General features: G+C 38.5%; 1 protein-coding gene across 4 annotated transcripts in view; it reads right to left on the bottom strand.

The window, feature by feature from the left end:
* VPS41 (VPS41 subunit of HOPS complex) overlaps window positions 1–25,133 on the bottom strand; it is a 110,442-nt gene that overhangs the window by 52,312 nt on the left and 32,997 nt on the right. For all 4 annotated transcript variants that reach the window (XM_084281859.1, XM_084281860.1, XM_084281862.1 and 1 more), the window contains exons 5-8: window positions 17,051–17,125; window positions 11,277–11,339; window positions 9,989–10,054; window positions 545–664 (exon numbers count right to left, since the gene is read on the bottom strand). In XM_084281859.1, coding sequence (XP_084137985.1) covers window positions 545–664; window positions 9,989–10,054; window positions 11,277–11,339; window positions 17,051–17,125 — 324 coding nt within the window. The remainder of the gene's footprint in view (window positions 1–544; window positions 665–9,988; window positions 10,055–11,276; window positions 11,340–17,050; window positions 17,126–25,133) is intronic.

The raw sequence follows: 25,133 nt of genomic DNA, 5'->3' as shown, positions 1-25,133 counted from the left end.
TTACCAAAATAAGGAATTATTACTATCATTTTTTATAATCTGCTACATTAGGAATATGTATTATGCTGTTAGTTCAATACAAATTTCAAAATTTAGGCTTTTTTTTTTTTTTTTTTTGGGGGGGGGTGGAGAGGGGAGAAGAGGGATTAGGAGGATTTTATACTTACAAAGAAGAGTTCACATTAGCATTCCTTCCTCAAGCAATTTGCTTCAACAAATCTCACTGGCCGAAACTCCGATATACAATAGGGTACAGCTGCGACTACCCCTAGCATTTGTATGTATGTAGAGCTGCTTTTCTAAATTCCTTCAGAAACTGCAAGTCACATGGAGAACACTGAACAGACAGCAATAAATGCAAACAGCAGGGCTCTCTATGAAGAAATCATATGTAAAGCACTTCAGTGCTTCATGTACTGGATTCTTCTAACGTACCAGTTTTCAAAGGAATATTTTAGCAATTAACACCATTTTAAAAACATTTCAAATATCAGTGTAAATCAGCAGTATTTCTGCTCATTCAAGAGAGGTGACAAAAACTTACCATATTATTGGCCCAAGCAATTAAATGTCCTCTCCATTTTATGTTTCTTATGTTTCCTTCCCCTTCATGTAAAACCGAAGGCTTCCATCTATTCATCCAGCCTCTCTCATATAGCAGCAACTGTGAAGAAGTGCAACAAGAAATATTTCTGTGACACAGTGCTATATGCAAACAAAGGAGTTTTTTCCTTCCTTATCTCTTACTCCACTTGCATTTGAGGGTAGGGAGAAATACACAGCTATGACAAAACAAAAGCAAACACAATCAAACACTTTCATATAGTTCATTTACACTGACAATCCTACATACTAAAAAATCAAGTGACTTTCATGATTACATTAATCAGCAGCCTTCCTATCAATTTTTTTTTCAAATAATAGTAAATATATTTCTTTCCATTTGAAAGATAAAGCATGTAAGGCATTTGAGAACCTAACAGCACTTGTGACAAGAGTTAAGAAAGCTAATAAAGAAACCAGGCTGTCTTACACCTATCCACTGATCTGTTGATAGGCTTTCTTCTCTCCAAAAAAGCAGGAGATAGTAAAAAACATCTCTTATGCTTGTGCTAGTCAAAATTATTGAAGACCTCCAAGCCTGAAGCCTTTCACTCGGCCCCATATGGAACTACACAGCCTTCAGTAGGGCTCTAGAGATGCTGCACGGTCCCACTCATGCAACTGCATTCACAACAAGCACTGCTGATTGTAAGACTTGTGTGATGGGGGATCCCAGGTTCTGCAAATATGGAAGGATTTTACAGTATCTAGAAAGCACAGACTATTTTTTGTAATATCTTGCACAGCAAAGAAAAGCACTACTACATGCAGACAGTCTGTGTGACAGTCCAACTTCTTTAGCGTTCCTGTGTGGTTTCAGGGAGTTATTTAACAGGATTAAATGACAGAATCACTTCAAGCAACGCAAAGCCCAGTGCTTGGAGAGGAACAGGAGTAAGGTACCAGTCCTGACAACTGTTGCCACAATACACACTAATGGAGATGCGCACAATGTGAACCCTAGCTCATAAAATGCAGAAGAACCATTAAGAAATGTAAAATTACAAACTGCAAGGACCTAATTTGAGTGACTATGTTGCTACTGTTCATATATGCTTTTTTACACCAGGCTTGTCTCCTCCACCTCTATTTGCATAAACAATGATAAGACACGAACTGTTTAAAATAACATCTTTTAATGAAGTAAGGGACTTTTGATGGTAATTATACTGACTGCTCATCTCTCCCACAGCCACAAGATGGCACCAAAAGACAAAGATTTTCTCCAAAAGTTTGAAGTAGTCACTATCCAGGTCTGTCTCACACTTTTGCATGGAGCACACAGCAGACATCAGAGCACACCTGGCCACCTTAACCCCACCTGAAATGACCCAGTGCCTTTCCCACAGCTCATGTGAAGGACTCTCTTTTAGACAGTCTCAGGGATTTTTCCACCTGTGAAAAGGCTATGCAATGAAACAAAACCCAAACTAATCAGCTCCCCTCAGAAGCTGAGGATGTTACTTAAAACTGAGTACCATGCTGATTCTGACTTTAAAATTAGTTTCTTCCAGTTCACAAACTTCTAAGGGGAAGCCACTCAGATGCTTCTTTCAATACAATCCAGTGGAGACAGCAGCAAATACATAGCGTTTTCACCTGGACTTTCTGCACAAGGCTGCGAAAAATGATGTGGATGACGTGAAGTAAAACTGGCTGATATAAGTTACAGTAACCAATCTTTGTTCTGCTTATGACTTATGTGTGATTTATGTTTATTTAGCCTACAGAATCCAACTGTTTCATGCAATGAAACACTTGCAATGACATTTTCCAGCTGTTTTGTTACTGTTCTTTGCTTGTGAACATCACGCTTTTTTCATGCCTTTCTACCTGAGTATGAAACTGAAAAAAACAACTGACCTGAAAGTGGTGAGGAGAAAATTAAAACAAAATCCTGCTTCAGCCTATGCTCAACTTTACACATGCTTAATTAAATTCTCAAACCAAGGACTATAGAAGACACCAGGCTGATCATGCCTGTAAAAGATGGAAAGTGAATCTGAATAACTGCAGCACCCCAAATTCCCCAACTCACATCACAAAGTGCAATAGAAGTGAAAGGATATGCAACATTATTGCTTCAAGACAAAACCATTTTCATCTCCAAACACACTTTACTACTTTACCTGCAGTGGAATTATCTCCCTTTTACTGATATGTGATTTACTTATTATTTCCTACAGCGACACCTGGAAACTGAAATACTGAACATACAACTTTGCTACTTGCTTTGGAACTGCTATCCACTGAACGCAGCCCTCTCAAAATAAGCAGACTAATTTATTTCTCAGTCTTCCTTTCTGTCTTTATAATGAAATATTTACTGCACCAGAAGGCCATTTAAAACTTCAATAGCAGCTAGACACATAACAAAAATCCACCATTCCTGAAGGGGTTCCTTCTATCACCTCCCACTCTTTTTGGGAGGTGAAAATATTTTAGGACTTTATTTCCCATAAATCCCCTATTTTGGCAGTCAGCATTCCCAGTACTTATATTTCAACAGCAGCCACAAAATCACTTTCTTGCATTCTGTGCAATAGAGTTTATACTTTCCTCTTTTTGATTTGCTCTGGTAAATCTTTCAAGTTCTTTGTTACAATCCAGTAGTGCTTAGAATGCACTTCCAGCACCTCTCGCACGTACCAGAACACGATAATACAGCTAAAACAAAATAAAATTAACTTTGACTGCAAGGGTCCCCACCCACATTCCTTCATGGTACATTGAAATCTTCCTGTATCTCTCTACTAATTTTTCTGTTGGTCTTAACTGCTTATGCTTATCTACTGATTATTGAGAAAAAAGACATATGGAAATGCGTGAGACGAGGATGGTGCAGGTCTTGGTTCTTTTTGGTTTTAAGGACAAGTCAAAATAATTTTAAAATTCTCTTGGATTAGTGACTACATCTCTCTGTATCTTTCACTACCATGAGATTAAACTCCTCTGAGAGCTCAAAACTCTATTTGTACTGTGCATCCACTAAAGAGAATAGACTAGTGCCTGAGTTTAATGGAGCCTATCATGCAATTAGCATTAACACTAATTGCATGTAATCCCAGCTTTTAAACTACGCACAGAAATTCTCAGTCTTCTGAATAGAGGACAATGACTGCAGTTTTGGTCATATCGATACAGTGAAATAATTCAATTTAACTTCATCCCACTACCAAATTGGAAATTGCTGAAATCAAAGATGTCTATTCTCACACCATTAAAAGTTTCAAAGTACAAGACTTTTCCTCTAGCACTGTGCACAGCATCATGTGTGAAGAACATCTCTCTTCTACTCCACACAATTGCTTTGTTTCAACAGTGCCTTCTCTGTAAAGAGCTGTAGGACTTTGCTGAAGCAAAAGGCTGAGACTTCAATATGTAACTGAAGTGCCACCCTTCCTTTTCCTACAGCAGCCCTGCTGGATTAGTTTTAACATTCAACGAAATAAATACCAGGAAAAATATTGTCCTTGTCCTGTTCTTTGCCCAAGTGTGACTACATGCCTACCTGTAGCATTTGTTCTGGGTTTTGGCACCTGCTTCGCCAGCTCTCTCCTCAGCCAGGCAAGATCACAAAAACCTAAAATGCTACTGCCATGGATGCAACTGATCACAATAGATATTTCTTGTTTTAAGCATAAAAACAACATTTACAGGCACAGCCGAGATTAACAGGTATCTGGGAGTAGCACAGAACAGCACGCCACATGAAGACTTACTGTTTAATCGTGCATCCCTAGGAAAATATATAGCCACAATAAAAAATTATCACTTCTGTGTGGAGCTGCAACGGGCTGGATGAGTTCAAACGAGGCAGAGAATATTGTAACCCTCAAGTTTTCAGCTGAAGATAGGTTCTCAAAATATCATTACCAATCACTGTTGTACAAGGGGCTGCAGTGTGGGTAGAGGGAAGCAGCACTGGGAGTCTGGGGAAACCGAACACGAAGGCAGAGGCAGACACAGCTCTGGGAAGTGATGGGCAATGGTGAGATGCAACACGGGAGCTTCTGCTGTACAGTTCACGGGCAGAGAAGCTAGAAATCTTGAAGAGTTCAATTCAAAAATAATGACACGGGACTTCTAGTAGGCTACATTGTTAATAACTCAGGCACTAGATTCCAGCTGTCGCCTATTCACAAATAGCTACAGACCTTAACACCCTTGGAAGCAAGCCCTGCAGCCTTGCAGGCAGAGCCACAAGTTCTCCCACATTTCATGTATTTAGATCCTCTTTGCTTGCCACCTCAGGCAACAACAACAAAGTTTTTTACACAGACTTTTGCACAACACACTACTATAGACTACCCACACGCAGGACTACAGGCGATCTCTTCTCAATTTCCACAAACAAAATCAGTCCATTACAGCACAAGATGAATGTTTCTCTTCTTCTTCATTGTGAAAACCCAGCCTCAGTTAAGGACAAAATAAGCTGCTTATTAAGTAAATCAGACTTCATAGCACTACATCTCCAAGTCTCATCTGTTGAATAATACAGGATACATCTAGGCACCATACATCACAGCACCCAAATGTCAGACCTGTACTATTGTGGCTTGCTTGCTTGCTGCTACAGTTTGCTTCCTGTTTATGGTAAATTATCCAATGCATGGACAGAAATTGCCATAGTATTTACTCCTTCTTCACTTAAACCAGACCTTTGAGTATTTACTGACTGACATTTTATAGCTTACAAAGCAATCTGCCTTTCTTGTCTGGTACTCTTCCACCCAACATAATGCCAAACAGCTGACTATCTGCTTTCTAAAAATGGACTGTGCTGCAAACAGCATCCTGACAATTTAATAATTTGTCAAAGTAGTCCAACCAGTTATTATGAAGTACATATCATAGGGTTCAGAGGTAAAGGTCATCTACTTACTCACAAAGCAAAGTGCTTCTGCTGACACTAAAAAGCAGACAATTAAAAGAAAAAAAAATCTGAGACATTCCCTGGCAGACTTGACTTTAACATACAAATTCAACTATCCGTAAGAGCAGTTTGCCGTTCCACAAGAATGCTGTTTCTCTTCCTGTTTGTGCATTGTTTGCAATTGCTATTCTTCTTCTGTGTACAGCATTGCTTTACCTGGAGTAAAAAAGGAATTTAGATCATCTTGTTTTGCCTCTCAGACAGGAGACAATGTGGGTCCAGCCCAGGCTTCTAACACTGAAATTTTATATCTGATTTTTTTTTAAAATGAGATATTTGCCCCAGGCAACACTAAATTCTCTCTGCTTTTATAACAGACAAAGAAAAGAGTCTGATGTTCAACCATGGGCATCTATATGCTCAGATGCTAATTCTGAGAGGATAAATTGGACTTCAGTATGTTGACATAAGTATCTGCATTTGAAAACCAGTACTTACAATGTATTCTCTCCAGCAAAAGAAACACAGACTGCATTAAAGATATGCTTTTAAATATTTCCACCATACATATTTTATATACATGTATGATACAGATACAGATAGATATGAAGATGTAACTACTTGCAGTCGACAGGTAAATTTTTAGTTCTATCTTGGTTCCCTAGCTCTGAAAATCCAGCTGAAATTGTTTCAGATCTGATACTCAAATCAACAATTATTATGAAAAATGAATACCCTATGAATGCATCCTCTGAGTTGCTGAATGTCCTCCTCCCCTACTGGTTTCAGGATTCATTTGCTGAATTGTGCTTGTTCCCCAACCACCATGCTGAGTAGAACCCATCCCCCCAAAACTTTAATAGCACAAATTCAGCAGAGTGACTTAATCACTCTAGAGAATTCATTCTTCTATGAACTTTACTAAAAAATCTGTCATGTCTAGTTATTGATCTTAATTAACATCAAATAGGGAGTGTCTTCAATGCCTCTGCCAAGAAGGAAACCTCCAATTGTCCTGCTCTCCGAAGTTATCTTTACACAAGAAGCAATACCTTCACTTTGGAACTGCAATAGCCTTCAGTCTTCTCTCTTTGGTGGTTCTGCCTCTTTAACCCTCTGGATAAAATGGATACTCCGACTCTGCAATAATGTTCATTTAGATGATGTGTTGGGAAAGACCAGCATTCTAATAGTTAAATAAAGAACACCTTGTTTTCAGCTTTACCACCCTCATTTTGTTGACTTTTACCCTGTTATTTTTTAAGATTAGACCCTTTTTTAAAAGGTAGAAGGTTACGGCCTTCAATAGCACAGTATTTGTCTTTTCCCTTGCTTTGAAGCTCTACTGTCTGCTCTGGACAGGAATGCCCTGTTATTTACAACATACAGTATTATTATTTCAGGGTTACCATCATCTGCCAAGCCACCACAATGGTGCTGAAGTTAATTGCAGAGGTAACGGGAAGGGGAGCAAGGAAGTGCTTCTTTTGAGTATAGTACCTATTGCTTCTCACTGAGTTCCCATCAACATTTCTGTAATACCTGCCTTTATTCTAGGCACAGATAATGCTCATTCATTGAAAAAACAGAGCAAAAAATGCTTTTCCAGCCCAAAATAGAAGGCAATGGTACTATTACAGACTTAATGGAAGTTCTTTACTTTTAAAAACAAGTGTTTAATAAGCAAACAATTTAAATTGTTTAATTAGTTCATAATCCAGTCTAGGAAAAATGTTCTTAAAGGACTCTAGCATGTGCCTAGTTAAACATATGCCAGGTAGAGTTAAACTTCCAGCAATCTGTAATGATTTAAGCAGTTACCCCAGGGAGCACCGTTCTCAAGTCAGCTTTAGGTCAGGCTGCACTTCTAAGCCACAGCAAATCTTAGCACCACCCGATGGCTCACACTGCTCCCGAACACCCACCTGCCTTTGGAACCGAGCAGCTGTAACACGTGACCCCGAAGTACATCGCTTTGCTCCTCTCCTTCACCCTCTTTTCTACTTATTTTTTTTTTAAAGACATCATAGCTTGCTATGAACTTGGCAAAATGCTCTGCAGTGGGTCTTTGAACTGGAATGCCTATTGTGCATACATTTCATATTATTATGATGAGCTGTATTTTTCTCAAAAAAATAATTAAGGAGGTGGTAACTTACAATTACAGCTCCCCACCCTGTTCACAGAAGTACTATAATTAAGGATCCTACTAAGGCAGATGCTTGTCTATATAATTAATAAATTTAAGCAGATCTTTAAGTGCTTTCTTTATTTGAGACCAAACACAGCATTAAAGTTAGCAGGTGAGTACAGTTCTTGATTTCTGAGTGCAGATGTGGTTTGGCTTCTCTGTTTTATTTTGCTGTAAAGCAAAGTCAGCCTGAAATTCAAGTAAGAAATCAAGAACATCCTTCTCGTATCCTGTGACAACGTTCATAATGCAACTAGAGGGGTTTGAGTACACGACCAAATTCCTTTCTGGCTTGTTCCTTTTATCTGCTTTAAAGGTCTTAGCAAATGATTAAAAACAAAACAAAATTAAAAGGGTAATATACGTAAAGTCACAATCTCCCAGAGTAAGAAAAAACAATGATAGACCCCACAGCATTTGGGCACAGAATTCACATCCCTCACACTATTTTTGTGAATGCAGCTCGGGCAAGGAGCATAGCATGAGAACCTTAAGCAAAGCTTTTCTCTTAAGATTGATATAAATGAGGATAGCCTTATGTCCACAGCAGCACCACAATCTTGAATAGCTGTCTTACTGCAGCTCCATCCTCACCGCCTCTGTGCAGGTGGGGCAGGACAAGCAGCGTGCCTCGCACCACTGCCAGCTATTAGGCAGCTGAAATCTCCGTGTCCACACAAAAGCTTGAAAAGCAGAGAGACCTCAGGAGTTGAGCGTCTCCTGCCTGAAGGAGCTGGCACAACTGCACAACTTACAGGCATCAGGCCACAGCCCGAGGGGACGTGCTGCAGGCTCCCTGTTCCTGGCTCTCATGGACCAAATTCCCACTGCCTGATGCCCCCCACACAGCTCATTGGCTTCAGACTTAAGGAGGGGTATAAAGAGCAGAGATGTTTTTCAAGGCCTTTTTAGGAAAAAAAAAAAAAAAAAAAAAAGTATCTTTGATAAATAGGTAGGCAAAATTTAATTTCCTGAATCTTTACAGAGCACTTTGTTGTCACCATTATACAAGTAAATACACTCCTTTTGGAGGAAGGGAGAAAAGAGGAGTGGTTTCTACCACACGGCTAAAAGGTTTTATTTGTTGGTTTTATGTATCAATAAAATCAAATTACAGGCGTCAAGGGACATTTATTTCAATGCTAAATACCTTATGTTAAGATGTCAATTAAAGTTTTCCTGAAGAGGAAAGTTCCTCAGCAAAAAATGAATGCATTAAAAACGAGTATACTATTCCCCAGAGGACAGAATATAAAACAACCTGTCAAGTAATCAAAGATAACCAAAGAGAATGTGTTAACTCCCTGATGTTTTTTTCTGTTCAGCATCAGGTGAATGTAAGCTCTTTTACCACCTGACGGAGCCCTGTTCTATTAATTCCCTGCCTCCCTCTTTCCATACCACTTCTATCAGCACTAAAAAGCTTCACAAACTGGTGGCTGACAAAGACACACACTGACTATGCATTCTTTTAAGGGCAACACCAGCTCCAACCAGCCTGCAAAAGCTGCCAAACATGCACGCTATTTACAAAACAAAAACCACAGCTATTCTTGGAAACATACTGAACTGTTTATGAAAATTTAGATGTATGGAGCACAAGTGTTTTACATTCAGTTTAATGTATCTGCAGGTGAGGACTGTTTACCCTTAATTAGAGAAGGCAACAGGAAAATTCCATGAATTCAAGAAACTGGTCCAAATCAAACTTCTCAAATTTTAACTGAAAATATGCCATGTGATGCATCATACTTGTAGAGCCTGGAAACATCTGTACTCTGAAAAATCAGAATCACATCCTACACCAATAAAACGTCATAATGTGCATGTAAAATAGCAAACTCCTCAAAGAGAAGACTTTGATTACACAGATACGAGTATATAAAAAAAAGAAAGTGGGAGCTCTTCTCTATTCAGAGCTCTCCTGAATTACTACAAAAGACCAACATATACAATGTATATTATAAAAGACCAGTATTAAGGTCTAACTTGTGCTCCCACTTCAACAAAATAAAATGAATGTAAATGAATGTAGAAAGGCTACCCTAGGAAATACAAACGATTTTTTTTTTCCAGGCTGGAAGGCCAGAAGTATTTTGATTCTGAAGCTCTACTTGTTGCAACATGTTTTTAACATAGTTAGTGCATTACTTTTTTTCCTGCAATCTCAATTAAGAGTGTGGTACACTACAATGCATGAAGAGAAAGAAAAAGATGAATTCTTTGTTCTAGGTGTTAAAAAATCACAGATACAAGCCTTCTGAGCTGTTTTTAAAAGCTGCTTAAAGATAGTTCTTTACACTGGGACTGCTTACCTTTTTTCCTCCTGTTACAAATTGCTTGAAGTGAGATCTTACAAAATGAGGATGAACAGCAACAATCTGAGTATAAACAGGAGAAAAAAGATGATTATGACTCATATAAGAGTTTAAAAGGTACATTGTATCTTTTTTTTTTTTTTTTTAACGGGATAGATCTTTGCCAAATATCAAACATTACAGCTGAGTTCTGCCTCTAAAGTAGAGACCAGTTCTTTCAGATATCTCAGTCTGTTTCTTAGTCCCACTCATTTTTCCTAGAACAAAAAGAAAATTCTCCATATTGTAGCGCACGTGACATGCAAGATGCTGAGGGACACAATAGGCAGAACAACCACTTTTTTCCATATCAGGCAGCAGAATAAGGTCCATTATAAGCACTGCAAGCATTCCTCTAAGCGAATCTTCTTTGGGACCTACCTAGAGGACAAGGCTTGACATTGCCACACAACTATCTTGTGTGTTGTTACACAGCTTAAATAGCCTCCTTACTTTGCCCCACCAAGCATCAGGCTCACGTTCCAACTGATAGCTGGGTCTGGCGTGTTGAATCACAGTGCCAAAAAAAGGGCTTTTGTGTTACATGTCAAGAGATACAGCTGTAAGAGTAGTACAGCAGTAGGAGCCAAGTGAGTTGCATCCAATGTGTGTGAAAACTTCATAAGCTCATTCTTTTTCTCTCCTCCAAGTGTGGATGCAAATATGGAAGAACCCAAGCAGCAAAACACAGTAACTTGCACACACCACCTTTTCTTCCATAAGAAATGCTTCTTGCTAAGAAAGCTAGATCCTCCCATATGTCTAATAGAGGCATTTTTTCAACAGCCAGCCAGCCACTTATCTCTACCAGAGTAAAACTGAATTCTTCCCTCCACAGAGAGTACATCAGCATCGCCACCCATTGCTCTATCCTGGGACAGGCTTAACGGATATGAAGTGGTTGCAAAATATTGACCTCACAGTTAGCAGAACCCTCGGAATTTATATCACACATCTAAAAAGAGAGAAATAAGTTGAGACAGGTAACAGCTGAAACAGGACAATTTCTCTTTCACTTTGCCTTTTGTATTTGAAAAACTCAATAATACTTCTTACAAAACCTAGATCAGCTTTCTTCCTGCCTAACCAGATCAAAAGCTTTTATATTGAGATAGATAACTATTTTCTAGTGACTTGAATAACATTACAAGGAAGCAGTATTCCTCTCTCATTTAGATTCAATGTGACCTTTCTGTTATTAAAGACAACAACAACACAATTACTAAAGATTAAAACAAGCACTTACTTTAATAGGACAGTCAAACGTTTCATGAAACTCTTCCGCTGAATACAATCCAAACACCTGCACCTAATTTGAAAAAAAAAAAAAAAGCAACAAAAATATGTACCCAATAACCACTTGACAATTAAAGGTGAATGTAAAACACTAACAAGTAGAAGATTAGTGTGAATGCCAACAGCTACAGCATTTTCCTGAAGTAAAAAGTCATATTTAACTATTCAGTTAATTGAGACATCTTCAACTTCTATTTTGGCTTATCTCTAAATATTTTCAGCAGTGCAAAAGGACTTATTTGAATCTTTTTTTTTTTTTTCCCCTAAACAGAAACACAGAAATGACAAGTTCCTTTTGCTTTAGGCTGATCAAATCTGTTTAACAGATACTGATCTAGGTAAGGTATGAGCAACATAATAACATTCAGGGGAAGATAAATTAAAAACTCTTCCTTTCTGAGAAGGAACCGGAATATTTTTTCCCCTCCAAGCAATACAGGCTTTACATAAGAAAAAAGAAATTTGTGACAATAAAGCAAAACCAGCCTGAAAACCAAGTCCCGTATGTTTCTTGGCATCCTCTGCTCCTCCCAGGTGCATTCAGTGCTACTTTGTTTTATTCCATGACCACTGGGAATGTCTCTCTGAAGATTGCTCCCTTCTCATCTATGTTGATGTCTTAGTACATTTAACAGTCACCACTGGAGCTGTAACCATAGGCCATCAGAATATCTATCAGAATTAATTCTTCTCAAGAAGGCTCAACATGAATAAAAAAGTGTCTTTGTACTGTCAAGAGAATTAACGGATTTTTAAATGTTTTCTTCTCTTTATTTACAGAATTGGTATGGAGGTATAAAGTATATATATTACAAAAAAAAAAAAAAGACTTCTTAGATGCTACGACCCCACAATAGGGTTTCTTCAAGCTTTATGCAGGTGCAACGCTCTTTTGGTCTAGTGTCTCGTCACGCAACACTCCGTTCCTTTCCCTGATTCTCACATGAAATGGTGACAGCTGATTTCCTCCAGAGCTCAGGAGTAAAGTAGGGCTGAAGACTGATGGCTAGGGATTAGTAATTGATATACTAATTATTATTTCCACAGGGATAATAAATGGTTTGCTTTTACTTGATGATTTTAAGAGGTTTGCACCCACTGCCAGAAGCCTCAGCAGGGATGGAAGCTGCTGGCGGGAGAAGGGAGGGAAAACAGCATCCCAGGAAGCAAGTCCATGGAAAACTGTATCTGACAGCAAATCCACTTTAGAAGGTGCCTGGACAGGCTTGGTCGTTCAGCCTTAGTTTCTGGGAGAGGTAATCCCTTCAGTAATTCTGCTCTACATGTTCAGCTAGTTGGACTAACTACGTGTTGGACTAACTACAAGATTTAAATCCTCTTTTAACTCTATTGTGTTCTCTTTCTCTCCAGCCCCACTGCGACTACTTGAGTTGGAAGGGGTGGGAGGACAGCTACAAAAAAAAAAAAGGCAAAAATATAAATCAAAAATCACTAGAGAAAGATTTGCAGAACAAAGCCACTAAGTCCCAGTAATGGGCCACAGAAATAAAGCTTAATGGCTCTGCGAAAAGATCAATTCAGCTATCAGAGGATGAGAACCCAGACAACCAAGGAGACAGAGTTAAAAATTAGAGCCCAGGTAAACTACAAGAGGAACTAAGCCATCCTCAGATTGGCTCGAAGTTTGGCAGTGGTGGTAAGCTAAAACCACCCCACAGCACCTCATCTCCCTTTCAAGCTCGTCTCCTGGATACATTTCCGAAGCAGCATTATCAGCTCTGTCCATTACTCATTAGTGACTATACAGTCTCTAACAACATGCTTTACAAATACTGCAGCATGCGCTGCGTGGGGCTGAGCTACTGCTCCAAAGGATTGGAAAATCAATATTTGGAGACAGTGAGATGCATCGCAAAGCTGTGATTATGTAAGCCAACCAAAGGGTTATGTTTGAGTTGGGCCTGGCTGTGAGCCTAGAAAACCTTCGGGCTGATGTCTAGAGGATTTTGTTTTCTGTGTTTTTGTTTTCATCAGTTGGCACAGTGTACCCAGTGCAACAGACTAAACAAAATAAGGTGCAGAGGAAAGAGAAAATACAAGGAAAGGAAGGAGGAAGAAAACTAATAAAAATGGTTAACACGCAAGTCTAGAAATTCCAGGAAAGCAACATTCTCAAAAACATCTCTCCAATAAAAAACAATTAATATTGACATTGGTGCCTTCAACATTTTCCTAATAATGAATCGAATGCGGCAATAAGATGTTTCTTTAAGAGTTTGAAAACAAAATGAAGCCAGTTAACTAAAGAGGATAAAACAACTCAGCATAAAATACATGTTATCATGTTTACTCTAGGGACACCATATAACAGTTTATTACTTCTTAATGTCTTTTATTCTTCAGAGAGAAAGTGATTCTTTTGATATTACAAAGCTATATTGGATTTATCTATTTCTACTTTCTATCCCCACTCAGCTCATGATATTTTTAGGTAGCTGGAAAAAGGATTTCATGATGAGAGCCTGCTGTATTTTGCCAGCCCTCTCCAATTTTAAATACCCAGGATTCACCACTCCTGCGGTTCCGACTGAGCTGGTTTTTTTTTTTTTTTTTTTTTTTTTGTTTTGTTTTGTTTTTTTTTGCTTCCACATGGTGGAAGAAGCAGCCAACCTTTTGGTGGTTAAAACACAAAACGCACACATAATCTATCTGAGCCATTTTTTTTTTTTTTTTTGAAAAATGTGGAATTCAATACTTCATAAATCTTAATGTAAAGTTTGCTGTAGTAAACATGACACTAAAACATGTAAACACACGAGGTTTCAATATTCTTTATGCATCTTTGTATAAGAAGCTCAAAGTCAATGAAGATACAAATTATATTACCATACTGTAATGACATAGGAGAACTTTTGCAAAACATGGAGTCAGACCAAGGTCCTTCAAGACAGTATACAAGCAAATATCTAACCTAAATAAAAAAAAAAAAACACAGCTCTGAAGCTGCAAGTGTGCTTCCCCTTCTATTTGTTCCAGTGCCAGCACTTTCCTCTTATACCCTCATATTTCAACACCTGGCCCATACCGAAATGGTGTGTGGGGGGTGACTTCTGTTGCTTTCCATGGAGATGTTGATCAGCTGCAGAGAGTCCACTGGCAAGGAACATTTTCAAAGAAAAAAACTTGAAGTATGGAAAAAAAAAGTGACTCCCAAAAGCAACTGGGAGTGTATGACATGCATGTGCCAGGTGTTGATATTGCATCTGGATGCTGCCTGACAAGAAAACAATTAGAGAATTGCACTTTGCTGCTATTCCAACCTCAGTCAACATCGTTAGTCTAGATGTAATTTGAGTGTGGAAAGAAAGAAAAAGCAGTAAAATGAAATGCAGAATACAGCAGAACAGATACAAGAAAAAGGCTTCAAGCCTTCCTTTGAGAGGCAAATGGTTTCCATCTCCCTCATGTTGGATTCACTCTGATATGGGAAAATGCACTCCCTGCCTACTGCAAGAAGCTTTTGCAGTGGCCTGTGGGACACATCTTCAGTGATTTGTAGAAAATACATACATCAACCTAGTTAGCTCAAAATGCACAGCTGTTATCATATCCTTCTTGTTTGTTTGAAACACGGTTAACAAAATTAACTTGTTTCTTTTCCTCCCCCTTCCCTCCCTCCAAGCAGTTCATTATTTCTGCTTATTTATTTGAGTTAATGATAATCTTGCAACCACTTGAACAAGCATTTAACTTCTTACAATACAAGCACACTCACCAAGGTAAGGAAAGAGAGATACATGGAGGGTGAAGTTACACTTTTCCTATGACCAAGAACGTTGAAGTGCTATATTATCTAGCCAGGAATTTCTGCCTTTTTATTATACAGCAGCACAACATACTGCTATGTGCTTTCACCCGCTCCTTGGGTGGATTCTTTTATAAAAACACACATTTCTGAGTAAAGTCAAAAGTTTAACTTCTAAAACATCCAGATCTTTTAAGTGTTTAGTGTACAGTGTGGTGAGGTTGCAATGTCCCTGGACTTCATGAACACAAGCGTGGTTCATATTGCACTTGTTACTGCAACCCTGTGTCAAAAGCATTATCTGAATTAGCTTTAGCAACAAAGTTTAGGTTGTCTTGTATAGCGCACAGTGTCACCTACTGGATCCACAACACCTATTTCACTAAATGAAGGCAGATTCATCATTTAAAGTAATAGAATTTTGTCCTTTTCAAATACAGCCGCATCAGAACAGGGATAATGAATTTCTGAATATTTCTGCAATCAAATACATAATTTAAGATTAATGTATTATATTAAAAAAAAAAAAAAAAAGCGTGGCTTGTAGCCTTACTGCAACATATACATTTCAAGTCAGTAATTCACGATCATATCTAAGGAGTCCTTACAGCAAGTGCTCATTCCCCCCCACCATTCAAAACACCCCAACCACCAATGCAAGCTCAACATTTTTTATTACTGTGCACAATTACTGACCCTTCCCTTATCTTGCTAAGACAATTAGGATACTGTTGCTGTGTTTCTCACAGGCTGTAAAATTCTACAACCCACTTTGATAGGCACTAGTATCCCAATTACTGTGTCAAGATACTGACATCAAGAGATCTCTGAGAAACAAAAAGCTTGGATACATAAAGTGGCTCTCTGCCTGTTGCAGAAAAAAACCTACCTGTTTGGAAGGGAAAAAATCCAAGTTCATACAGTCTAAAGGGGTTGTTTCCCCATTTTGCCTATTGCAAGATTAAATTTTAGTTTTCATTTATACATCTTACACTGAATAGGATAAATCCATTAGGATCACCAACACTCCTCCTCCCCCCACATCTACTCTATAAGAAATGTTCTACTCAGGAAGTCAGGTGGAAATTGAGAAATGATTTAAATTATTTTTAATGCACTGCATTTGTATATGCAGTATACAAATATATATTATGTATATATGTATAATATATATATGTATATCATATTCAAAACAGAAGCTTAAAAACACCCTGTGCATTAGAATTTTATCATTGCAAACCAACATTAGTAAAGACTGCCATTGACTTAAAAACAAAAAAGACATTCTTATAAGTGGAAAATCAATCACCAAAACCACTAAATGTCACAGCTCAACATTCCAGAGAAGCACTGATAATTGTTAGTTATACACTGCACAAATGATGTATGTCCTCAGTCAAGGAAGTAGGTGCCAGTTTTTTAGGAAACTGTACATATATTGATTTTACATTTATTTAATGTGGCTGTTGTAAGACACTTTATTCTTCTGATAAACTATGATTGCTTATCAAAAGATTCTATAATTCAAGAGAAACATTCATAACGTGTGTGAAAATGAAAACCACCAGCCCACAGAAATCATGCCCACAAAATCCAATTTTGTGGATTTATAGCAGAAAGGCATTAAACTACTGTCTTGCAGGAACAGCAGACTAGTCACTGAAGTATAACTGGCACAGCAGTAATGATTAAGGTGACGTGTCCTCCTGCCACAGCTGTTAATCAGCTTAATACCAGTTACATTATTGACATTCTTGTAATTACTTTTCCTACAGCACATTTGCGCAAAATATATTTGACTTTAATTTTGAGTATTCAAAGGCGAGCCCAGTTCTCAAAATGGATGGTCAAAGTGGTGCTAAATGCAGGAATTAACCCCACAAGTATCACAATTATCACAGGTTTAACACGAAGGGCTGCCTTTTTCCTTGTTAGATACACAAATGGGTTAGTTGTACCTTGCCATCTTCTGAGCAAACACCCATGTGTTCTCCACTTTCATCCAGACTGATCTGATTTATCTTCACCGGGCTCTAGAGAAAGAAAAGAAAAAAGACTTTTAAAGTTACATTTAAAGTTGCAGCAGCAATCATATGCTTTAATGACCTCTACGCTTTCTGAGATTTATGTATGAAAGGTTGTACGATGTTAAATTGCACAAATCCAAAAATCACAGAATAGGTCTGTTTCCAATAATGCCAAAACACAGCCTTCTTTCCAGCCTTTTGCCTGACCCAGAACCCTGACATTTTTTGTAGCTACCTGCCTCAGAGGCCTAGAGCCCCCACAAAGGGCCAGGCTCCCAGGACTGGAGCACCTGAGCCTATGCACCACGGCTATTGATTAAGAACCTCTCCTGCTCTCAAAACTCAGCATAAAACATGCTGACAACACAGGCATCAAAGCAACTGAAAATTCTTCTGGTTTGGTCTGATGGCTGTACTGGTAATTATTTCTTCCTGCAAATCCCTTCTCTGGCTTTCATTTTTGCCTCTAATAGTGTTTTCAGAAGCTAGTATTAGAAGGTATTGAAGTGCAACATAGTTGTACTCAGAGAAATATTGAGAAAAGCCTCAAGACTGCACCAATTTAATAAATTTTCATTTTTCCTATCCATTTAAGATATTCTTTTACTTCTATCCTGCAGGGTTAGACAGTTGTTACTGTTTACTTTAGCTTAAACATCTGTCCTTAAGTACTGAGGACTAACATAACATTATTTGGGTAATGCTGTGCATATCCTCTCACGTATAAAAAAAAAACTTTCAATTATATTAAATATCAAGAACCTTCTTATGTACTATGAACCTGATTTCACCCTCCGTAATATATCATCATTTCAAGCATCACTGAAGGATCCTTACCCAAGTCAATCTCTCTTAGATATTTAAGAATAACTTTTCAAACCCTTACAAAGTTTTGAACAGATGGCACCATGAAACAGATCACCTCTGTGATTCTGAGCATCTTAAAAGAGAAATTCATCATAGGTTTGTATGAAAAGAAAGCATCACTGGAAGAGTGCTAGAGTCATGGGGTCACATTAGATGCTACAGATGTGTGCCTAAAATACCACAAGTCCTTACAGATGCTATGGCAGGTGGAATTACACCACCATTAAAAGTTTTATGAAAACACGCTGTTCAGATGAACATCCTATAGGGGATAAAACTCAGGTCTTCTCAGAGTCTTTGCAAAACTTTTTGCCTTTTCTTTCACACAAACACAAAATGTAACTCAGGAAAATGAAGTTTTCCTCACCTCCACCTTGGGAAAAAACAAACAAACAAACAAACAAACACAGAACACTAGCATTTGCATAAATTACGTTTTCATTCTCTAAAATCTTCTTTCTAATCAAGGTTGAACAACTGCATGCTGCATTGCAGCTGGGGAAAGGATGCTGCCTTTGCTCTTCTGTTTCCTTGCATGCAGAAGACATCGCTCTTGGTCATCAGGGAGCGCTGCATGGAAATACCGCGGCTGCTGCCTATCACAACATGGGCTTTCCACCCTGTGTTGCCTGCCAAAAAGCGCACTGCCAAGGAAGCCATCAAGCCAACTTCCCTTGATTTATGTGCTCCAGCTGTATTTTCATCTGCCGCAGGGTGGATATGCTGACTCGCTGCGTTTGAAAGCCAGAAGTGAGCACGGCCCTGATCGTGCAGACAGCTGGTGCTTGTTCCTCCTGCCACAGCTGGGGCATCCACTGAGGGGCACAACTCATGTCCACCGGCCTGCTGGTGTGGTCAGTGGCCTCACGAAAGCTCTGATTCTCAGATGCTACACCCACACCTGGCTAATACCTTGGAAATGCCTTTCTAAATTTCTGGTTTGCTCAGAAAGGTGCAAGAGAAGATTTTTGTCTCTGCTGGGGAGGTGGTGGGGGGTGAGAAGGGAGGTGGGCAGACAGGCACCCACAAAAAAAACAGCATGTATCTCAGTGGTACCTAAGTTGCCGTTGCGACAACTTCCTCACAGAGGTTCTCATCTTTTAATACTCTGCAACTGGAAAGGCAGAAAGTCCACCCTGAAATAGCACTACCCAGACACAGGGCCATACGCTAAGTTCCTGTGTTCAGTCAGCCCCACCCTTCTCATCTCTCCAGCACCTAAAACCTGCTGTCAGCGCTTGCAGGACAGCAAGAACAGATTTAGTGGCATTCCTTCAAGGGGCAAGAAAGCCCAAGATGAAAAGAAACAAAAGACAGTCCAGAAGAGCCAACAGCTCAGCCTGTAGGTCCACACTGTTCCCACCGTGCTGGTAAATGGCTTGGATAAAGTTTGATGCTCAAAAAACAAAGTGCGGTAAGCAGGCAAGGAAGGTTGTGTTAATTATCTATAAAAGATGAGGCAGAAGAGCAGGATGATGGACTTGATCCATCACACTGATGTTTGGAGGCTGCACAGCAGACTTTGGAGATTAAATGTGTGATTGTGCTCAGGTAACCAAATGGTGTCTAGCAAGGCAAAACTTCACCACGTACATTATTTCACATTATGTGCGTTTTTCACGTTGAAAATTGCACACGATACTTCAGAAATGTTTGTTAAGTAGAAATTTGTTAGGAAGAAATCAAGTAGATGTGGTATTTCATGACACTGTATATAACTGGCAACTTGTTTCAAGCCTTCTGAATGCCAAATACTTCTATAATTTATTTTTAACTTTTCCTTTTTTCACTTCCTTCCCAGCATTTTTTCCCTGTTGTCTGTACTGTACGCAGAGGACACTCAGGGAAGACAAATTCATCTAAAAGCAGAGCTGCTCACTTACAAAGACTTTCAGCTAATTTCCAACAGAAGACACTATGCTAGATGATATACACGAAGTAAAGCAATCACGGAAAAAAAAATTAAAAAAAAAAAAATACTTTTTTTTTCCATAGCTCATGCTGAATTGGCACTGTTGGTTACCAGCCTGCTTGCTGACTTTACCAGTCAGAACTTGCCATGCAACTCAGAAAGTGATGATAGACCACAAACTCAATAACGGTCAAGTCTGAATATTAAATGCATTTTACAGTAAAGTTCTAGCAAGGTGAAGAACTCCAGTGCCAGGAACTTCTAGTTTGGCATTGAGTAACAACAAAGCTATAATTTCCAGAATTATATTCCACAGTAAAGCCATTTAAGATATGTACATAAAGCTATCCCGAAAATCAGAAATAAGAGACCACCGATAAAATTAGTGTGCTATCTAAATCCAAGGTGTTTCTCCTAGAATCATCTATTCAGATTAGTTATTTTTATAAATACATGTCTGCATGCCAGCCAGCAAAGGTACTTACCATTTCAAAATTAGTCATACTTATATCCTATCAACAGGTTGTGGATAATTTTGAGATTTCAGAAAAAAGAAGCACAGACAATTTTGTGGCTTTCCCTCCCTTTCCTTTTTCTAGTATAGTTATTTTATTTATATATTAAATATATATGTATGATATTAAATATATATATAGTGTGTGTATATATATATAAATTAAATGTTACTAAAAAACATTTTTTTTTAAACTTTATTCCAACTGTCCCAACTGAAGAGTTTAATTTGTTTATCAAAAGGAATAGGTTTGGTTTTTAAAGCATAAGCACCCCTCCTGCAGCATCTACCTGCACAGGTTGACAAAATAAGAAGAATCGCTGAAGGTCAGAGAGGACACAGAGCCACTAAGCCACTGCCATCTGGAAGACTGATCATTTGATACAGTCTGAACTAGGAAATGCTCTGGGGTTTGGTCAGCTAGCTGTTTTAAACTTTTTTTTTTTTTTTTTTTGAGGGACAGAAGTAAAGGGGGAGGAAAAACCTCCAAATTTATAGGCATCATATTAAAAAAAAAAAAAAAGAAAAAAAAAAGAATTGCAACAGTAAGGTCAAAAAGTGTTAATCCACAACTTAAGAAAACCCTACTCACGTATTACTCAATAATAAATATGAACTGATCTCAAATCCTATGCCATAAAAACCTGGGCACCTGTGTATAAAATTCTGAGTTGCTAACAATTATTTAATTAGCACTACTTTGGGCAATATTTTTTTTTAACCTAATCAGGACCACTATCTTTAGGCCAACCAAGGGAAATAAAAAAAAAAGGGGGGGGGAAGAAAGAAAAAAAAAAAAAAAAAAAAAAGGCACAAGCAAACCAAAAAACCACCACCAACTTCTTTTAGTCACAAGGATACTTACAGGACTGAATAAGTAGCAGTAACACACACAGTATCTATAAATCGAAATGATTCAAGTCCGGCAATAAGGAGGATCCTGCTAGTTAGGAAGGGAGATACACTGAACTGATTAACCTGAGAACAGCCTCTGAATTTCATAAAGTGTGAAAGTTCTGGCAAAGGAGGAAGAAATGTCTTCAGCTGAATTTCCATTAGCTGCAGTTTTCTTTCTGATGGAGACATGTTTGGAATTCTCGACAACATAAGTAAGTTTGACTGTTCAAAATCAATAATGTCAAGCTGACACTACAGAACAAAAAAAATGTTACCTTAATGGAAGAAAGAAAAGTTTAAGGAGAAGGAAAAAGAGCTAGCAGGGATCTTGCTCAAACAGATCTAAATACAGGCTTTTGGAAAACTCTAAATTTAAAGGAAAGGAAAATCGAGCATCTATCAACAAATGTACCTCATGCACTAATCAATTACCTAATGTAAAAATGCTTGAAATAAATGCACTTAGTATGGATTATGTCAGCTCTTCAATTAGGACTAAATTCACGGCCACTCAGAAAGCTTCTTTTAATTGTGTTCTTTGTGGCAACTCCTTCTCCCCTGACACTCATCATCAACCCACCTTATACTATCAGTCCCCCAACAGTGAACCTGAGAAATCAATCTGCTAATGTATAATTTGTAAAGCTCTTCTGACTAACAAATGGATAATTGATTCTTTCACAAATGCTGCATCCCAATGGATATGAACTGGATGAACAAGAAACATAAGACTGGATTTCACTCCAATTCTGTGAGAAATGCAATATTTACAAGCTAGGAATCTAAACGTTTTAATAGTTGCCTGTGACTTCATGCCTTTTAGCCATGGTTAGCAGGCAAGCAACAAACACATTAAGAGTGTGAAAAGCAAAGCAGTGTTCGATCATACTTGCTGCAAAGCTCGTTCTACTTCAAGAGGTTCCCAACGCTAACATAAGCCGTTTATGCAGCATTTTCATCCACTCTTTAAGAAGAATTTTCAAGAACTTTCCTTAAATTAATCCAAAGATTCTTAATTACCCACCTATGCACATGCATGCATATACATGTATACTTACCCACAGGACACAATCATCTCTAAGTCTTTTTTGCTGCATTACATTGTTATCTACCTAACCATTCTGTAGCTGCTCTTCATACTACAGGAAAACTATATAAACTAGAGTTTAAACTGTAATAAGAAAATTAAACAAACCTGTCTCCTAAAAGTTCCCCTTTTACACTTACCCATGTGTTTCCATCTGCACAACATTCACATAAACATGTACAACTCTAGTGTTCAGCAATACAACCCCACTTTTAAAAAAGTTAATCCACGGGAATATGAGTTACTACCTTTTTGTTTGTATTGTATTTCCACCATTTTAATGGTGGAAACTTCTTTCCAATGGAAGCGATTACTTCTACCATGGAGGTCTGGTGTCAAATGCTGATTTGTAAACAAACTGCCTTAGCTATTGTCATATTTAAGCAAAGATGCTCTCTATATATGAGCCTTGCACTAGCAGAATAAGGAACTTGCTCTAAACAAAGCCTCAACTCTTCAGCTTTTGCACCCATATTATTAGATGTTCTATACATCACTGAATAATGAAAAACAATGTTGTTAAGACTACTGGGAAAAAAAAAAAAGAGAGGACTTGGCAAGTACTGAACGTTCTTTCTCCAGGGGTGTCTTTCCAATTTGAAATGATAACCTCAGCCCACCTAGAAGAAAGCCTAATTTAACTAACTGGTCAAAAAACAACTTCTACCTTTTAAGGCCTTTTCATCTTGGGAAGTGAGAGGAGGTGACAGGAAATACAGCAAACAGTTGAAGACACCGTCAATATTTAAAAAATATTATGGTGCTGTACTGACTTATGCATGGTTTGCCTATTTGTTGAGTCTTACTAACACAATAGAGTGAAAAAAAATCCACAAAAGCAAATTTTGATGCTATATCATGGATTACATACAACATCATATAAGTACATATACATCTATGTACATATGCACATATGAGAAACGTAGCAAAACGAAGGTTTAAATTGAAAAGGCAGCTTTAAAAGTTACAGAACAAGCTGTTTGCCACTGTCTCCAATAGAAATAGCATATTCTGACTTTACAATATGAATTTTCATTTGATGAAAATGTACTAATATCCACACCAAAGAGGTTTTGTTCAGCAATACTGGTAGTATTCTGATAAGTGAGGATTCCTGCTCCAGTGCTTTTCCTATAACACTCTTGAATCTGTCATTCTCCAAATGAAAAATGGGAGATTATATTGGTTAGATGAAAAGGGAGGGGGGAAGGCTGGGGAGAGTGACAAGGTCTGGGACACAGAACAATAACAACATTAACTTTTATTTTGTCTGCGGGAAGGCAAACCTTGCCTACAAAACAGAAAGATCTCAAAAGCTTGTCGGAATGTAAGGGAATATGAGGACAAGGAATCTCTAATATACGGTCTAAGAAAGTGAGAAAGACCAAAAAGCCTACAGTGATTTCAATATTTTCCACATCAGTGAATCCCTTAATCTTGTTTGTCAACTACAGGGACTAAGCAAAAATACATCCAAAGAGAAAAATTAACAAGGGATCTCCCTAAACTTGTAGTAGTTGCTAGATAATCAGAATGCTCGTCTAGGAATGACCAAGCTATGATTGAAAACAAATCTATATTGAAAGCCTATACCTCCTCCTAGCCGCATTTAACTGTTAGCTAATTCCTGACACATCCAAAACAGAATCTCATTTCTCTTAAAACACTGGCGTGTAAAGCTGTTTCCTTCTGGGAGCTTTGTGCCACGGCAAACAAATTACTCCCTTTCCCTTCTCTCCCCAGGTCCCCTTCACCATCCACTGCGTAACTGCAAGGCCTCAAAGATGAAATGTCCTAAGCATGCCTCTACTTCACTGTTGCTATCTCTGTATTAAAGCATCTGAGAATATGGAACAATATTCCCCAGCACACACTTACGGGCAGGGCTGAAGTAAGGGCTGATGTTGGGGAGCCGAGTAAGGGCTCCAGGTGATAACTACGTATATGTGCCTCAGAAAACGCAGCACATGGTGGGAGAAGACTATTCCAGGCCACCTGGAGGCTCACCTCACTGATTTCTCTAACTGCTTTCTTTTCAGAATGGCTCCCCAAGCACTGCGAACTTGGAGAACTCATCACGGAACATGAGTTTCCACACAGGCTACCATGTTATAAATTGAGCCTTGGAGAACAATACCAAAAAACGTATATAGAACTCTGAGGATCAAACTTAGTGGGGCACTTTCACAGGCTGTTTTTAATAGAAAAACACCAGCACTGTCATTAACACATTTAACAGGATTTTGTAGAACTTAGAAGTGGGAAGTTTGAGATTTTCCTCCATTTCTTGATAAACCACAGTTGAAAGAAGTGACTGATGGGAGAGGCCAACCAGGTCATACAGTGCATGTTCTTGTCAGGACAGGTTTTCTTTAGAGATTATTTTATTGGTGCTTTGACCAACTTTTAAAGAAGCAATGAGGCTTTTGACTATCCTTTTCAGGGGTCATTCATTGTTTTGCCAGCATCACTTCCAGGAAGGTTTTCACCACAGCCATGACAATCCCCCTCCCTGACATAACACAGGACAGAGGACATGACCACAGGGCGCCCAGCATCCCTGCTTTTCCATATGCCCATTACAAGGCTATTATCCTTGCCACAGCTACACAGTTTTCATCCTTCTATGAGCTCCTGCAATGAAAAACTGCACTATTTTTTCCCCAGTTATTTTAGCCTGCCAACCATTCTACTATAGATGATGATCCCAGTCCAGTATCTACTGCAACCAGTGAAA

This window comes from Netta rufina (genome assembly GCF_964035555.1).
Source record: "Netta rufina genome assembly, chromosome: 2".
Lineage (NCBI taxonomy): Eukaryota > Metazoa > Chordata > Aves > Anseriformes > Anatidae > Netta > Netta rufina.
This window is presented reverse-complemented; position numbering and strand designations above follow the sequence as displayed.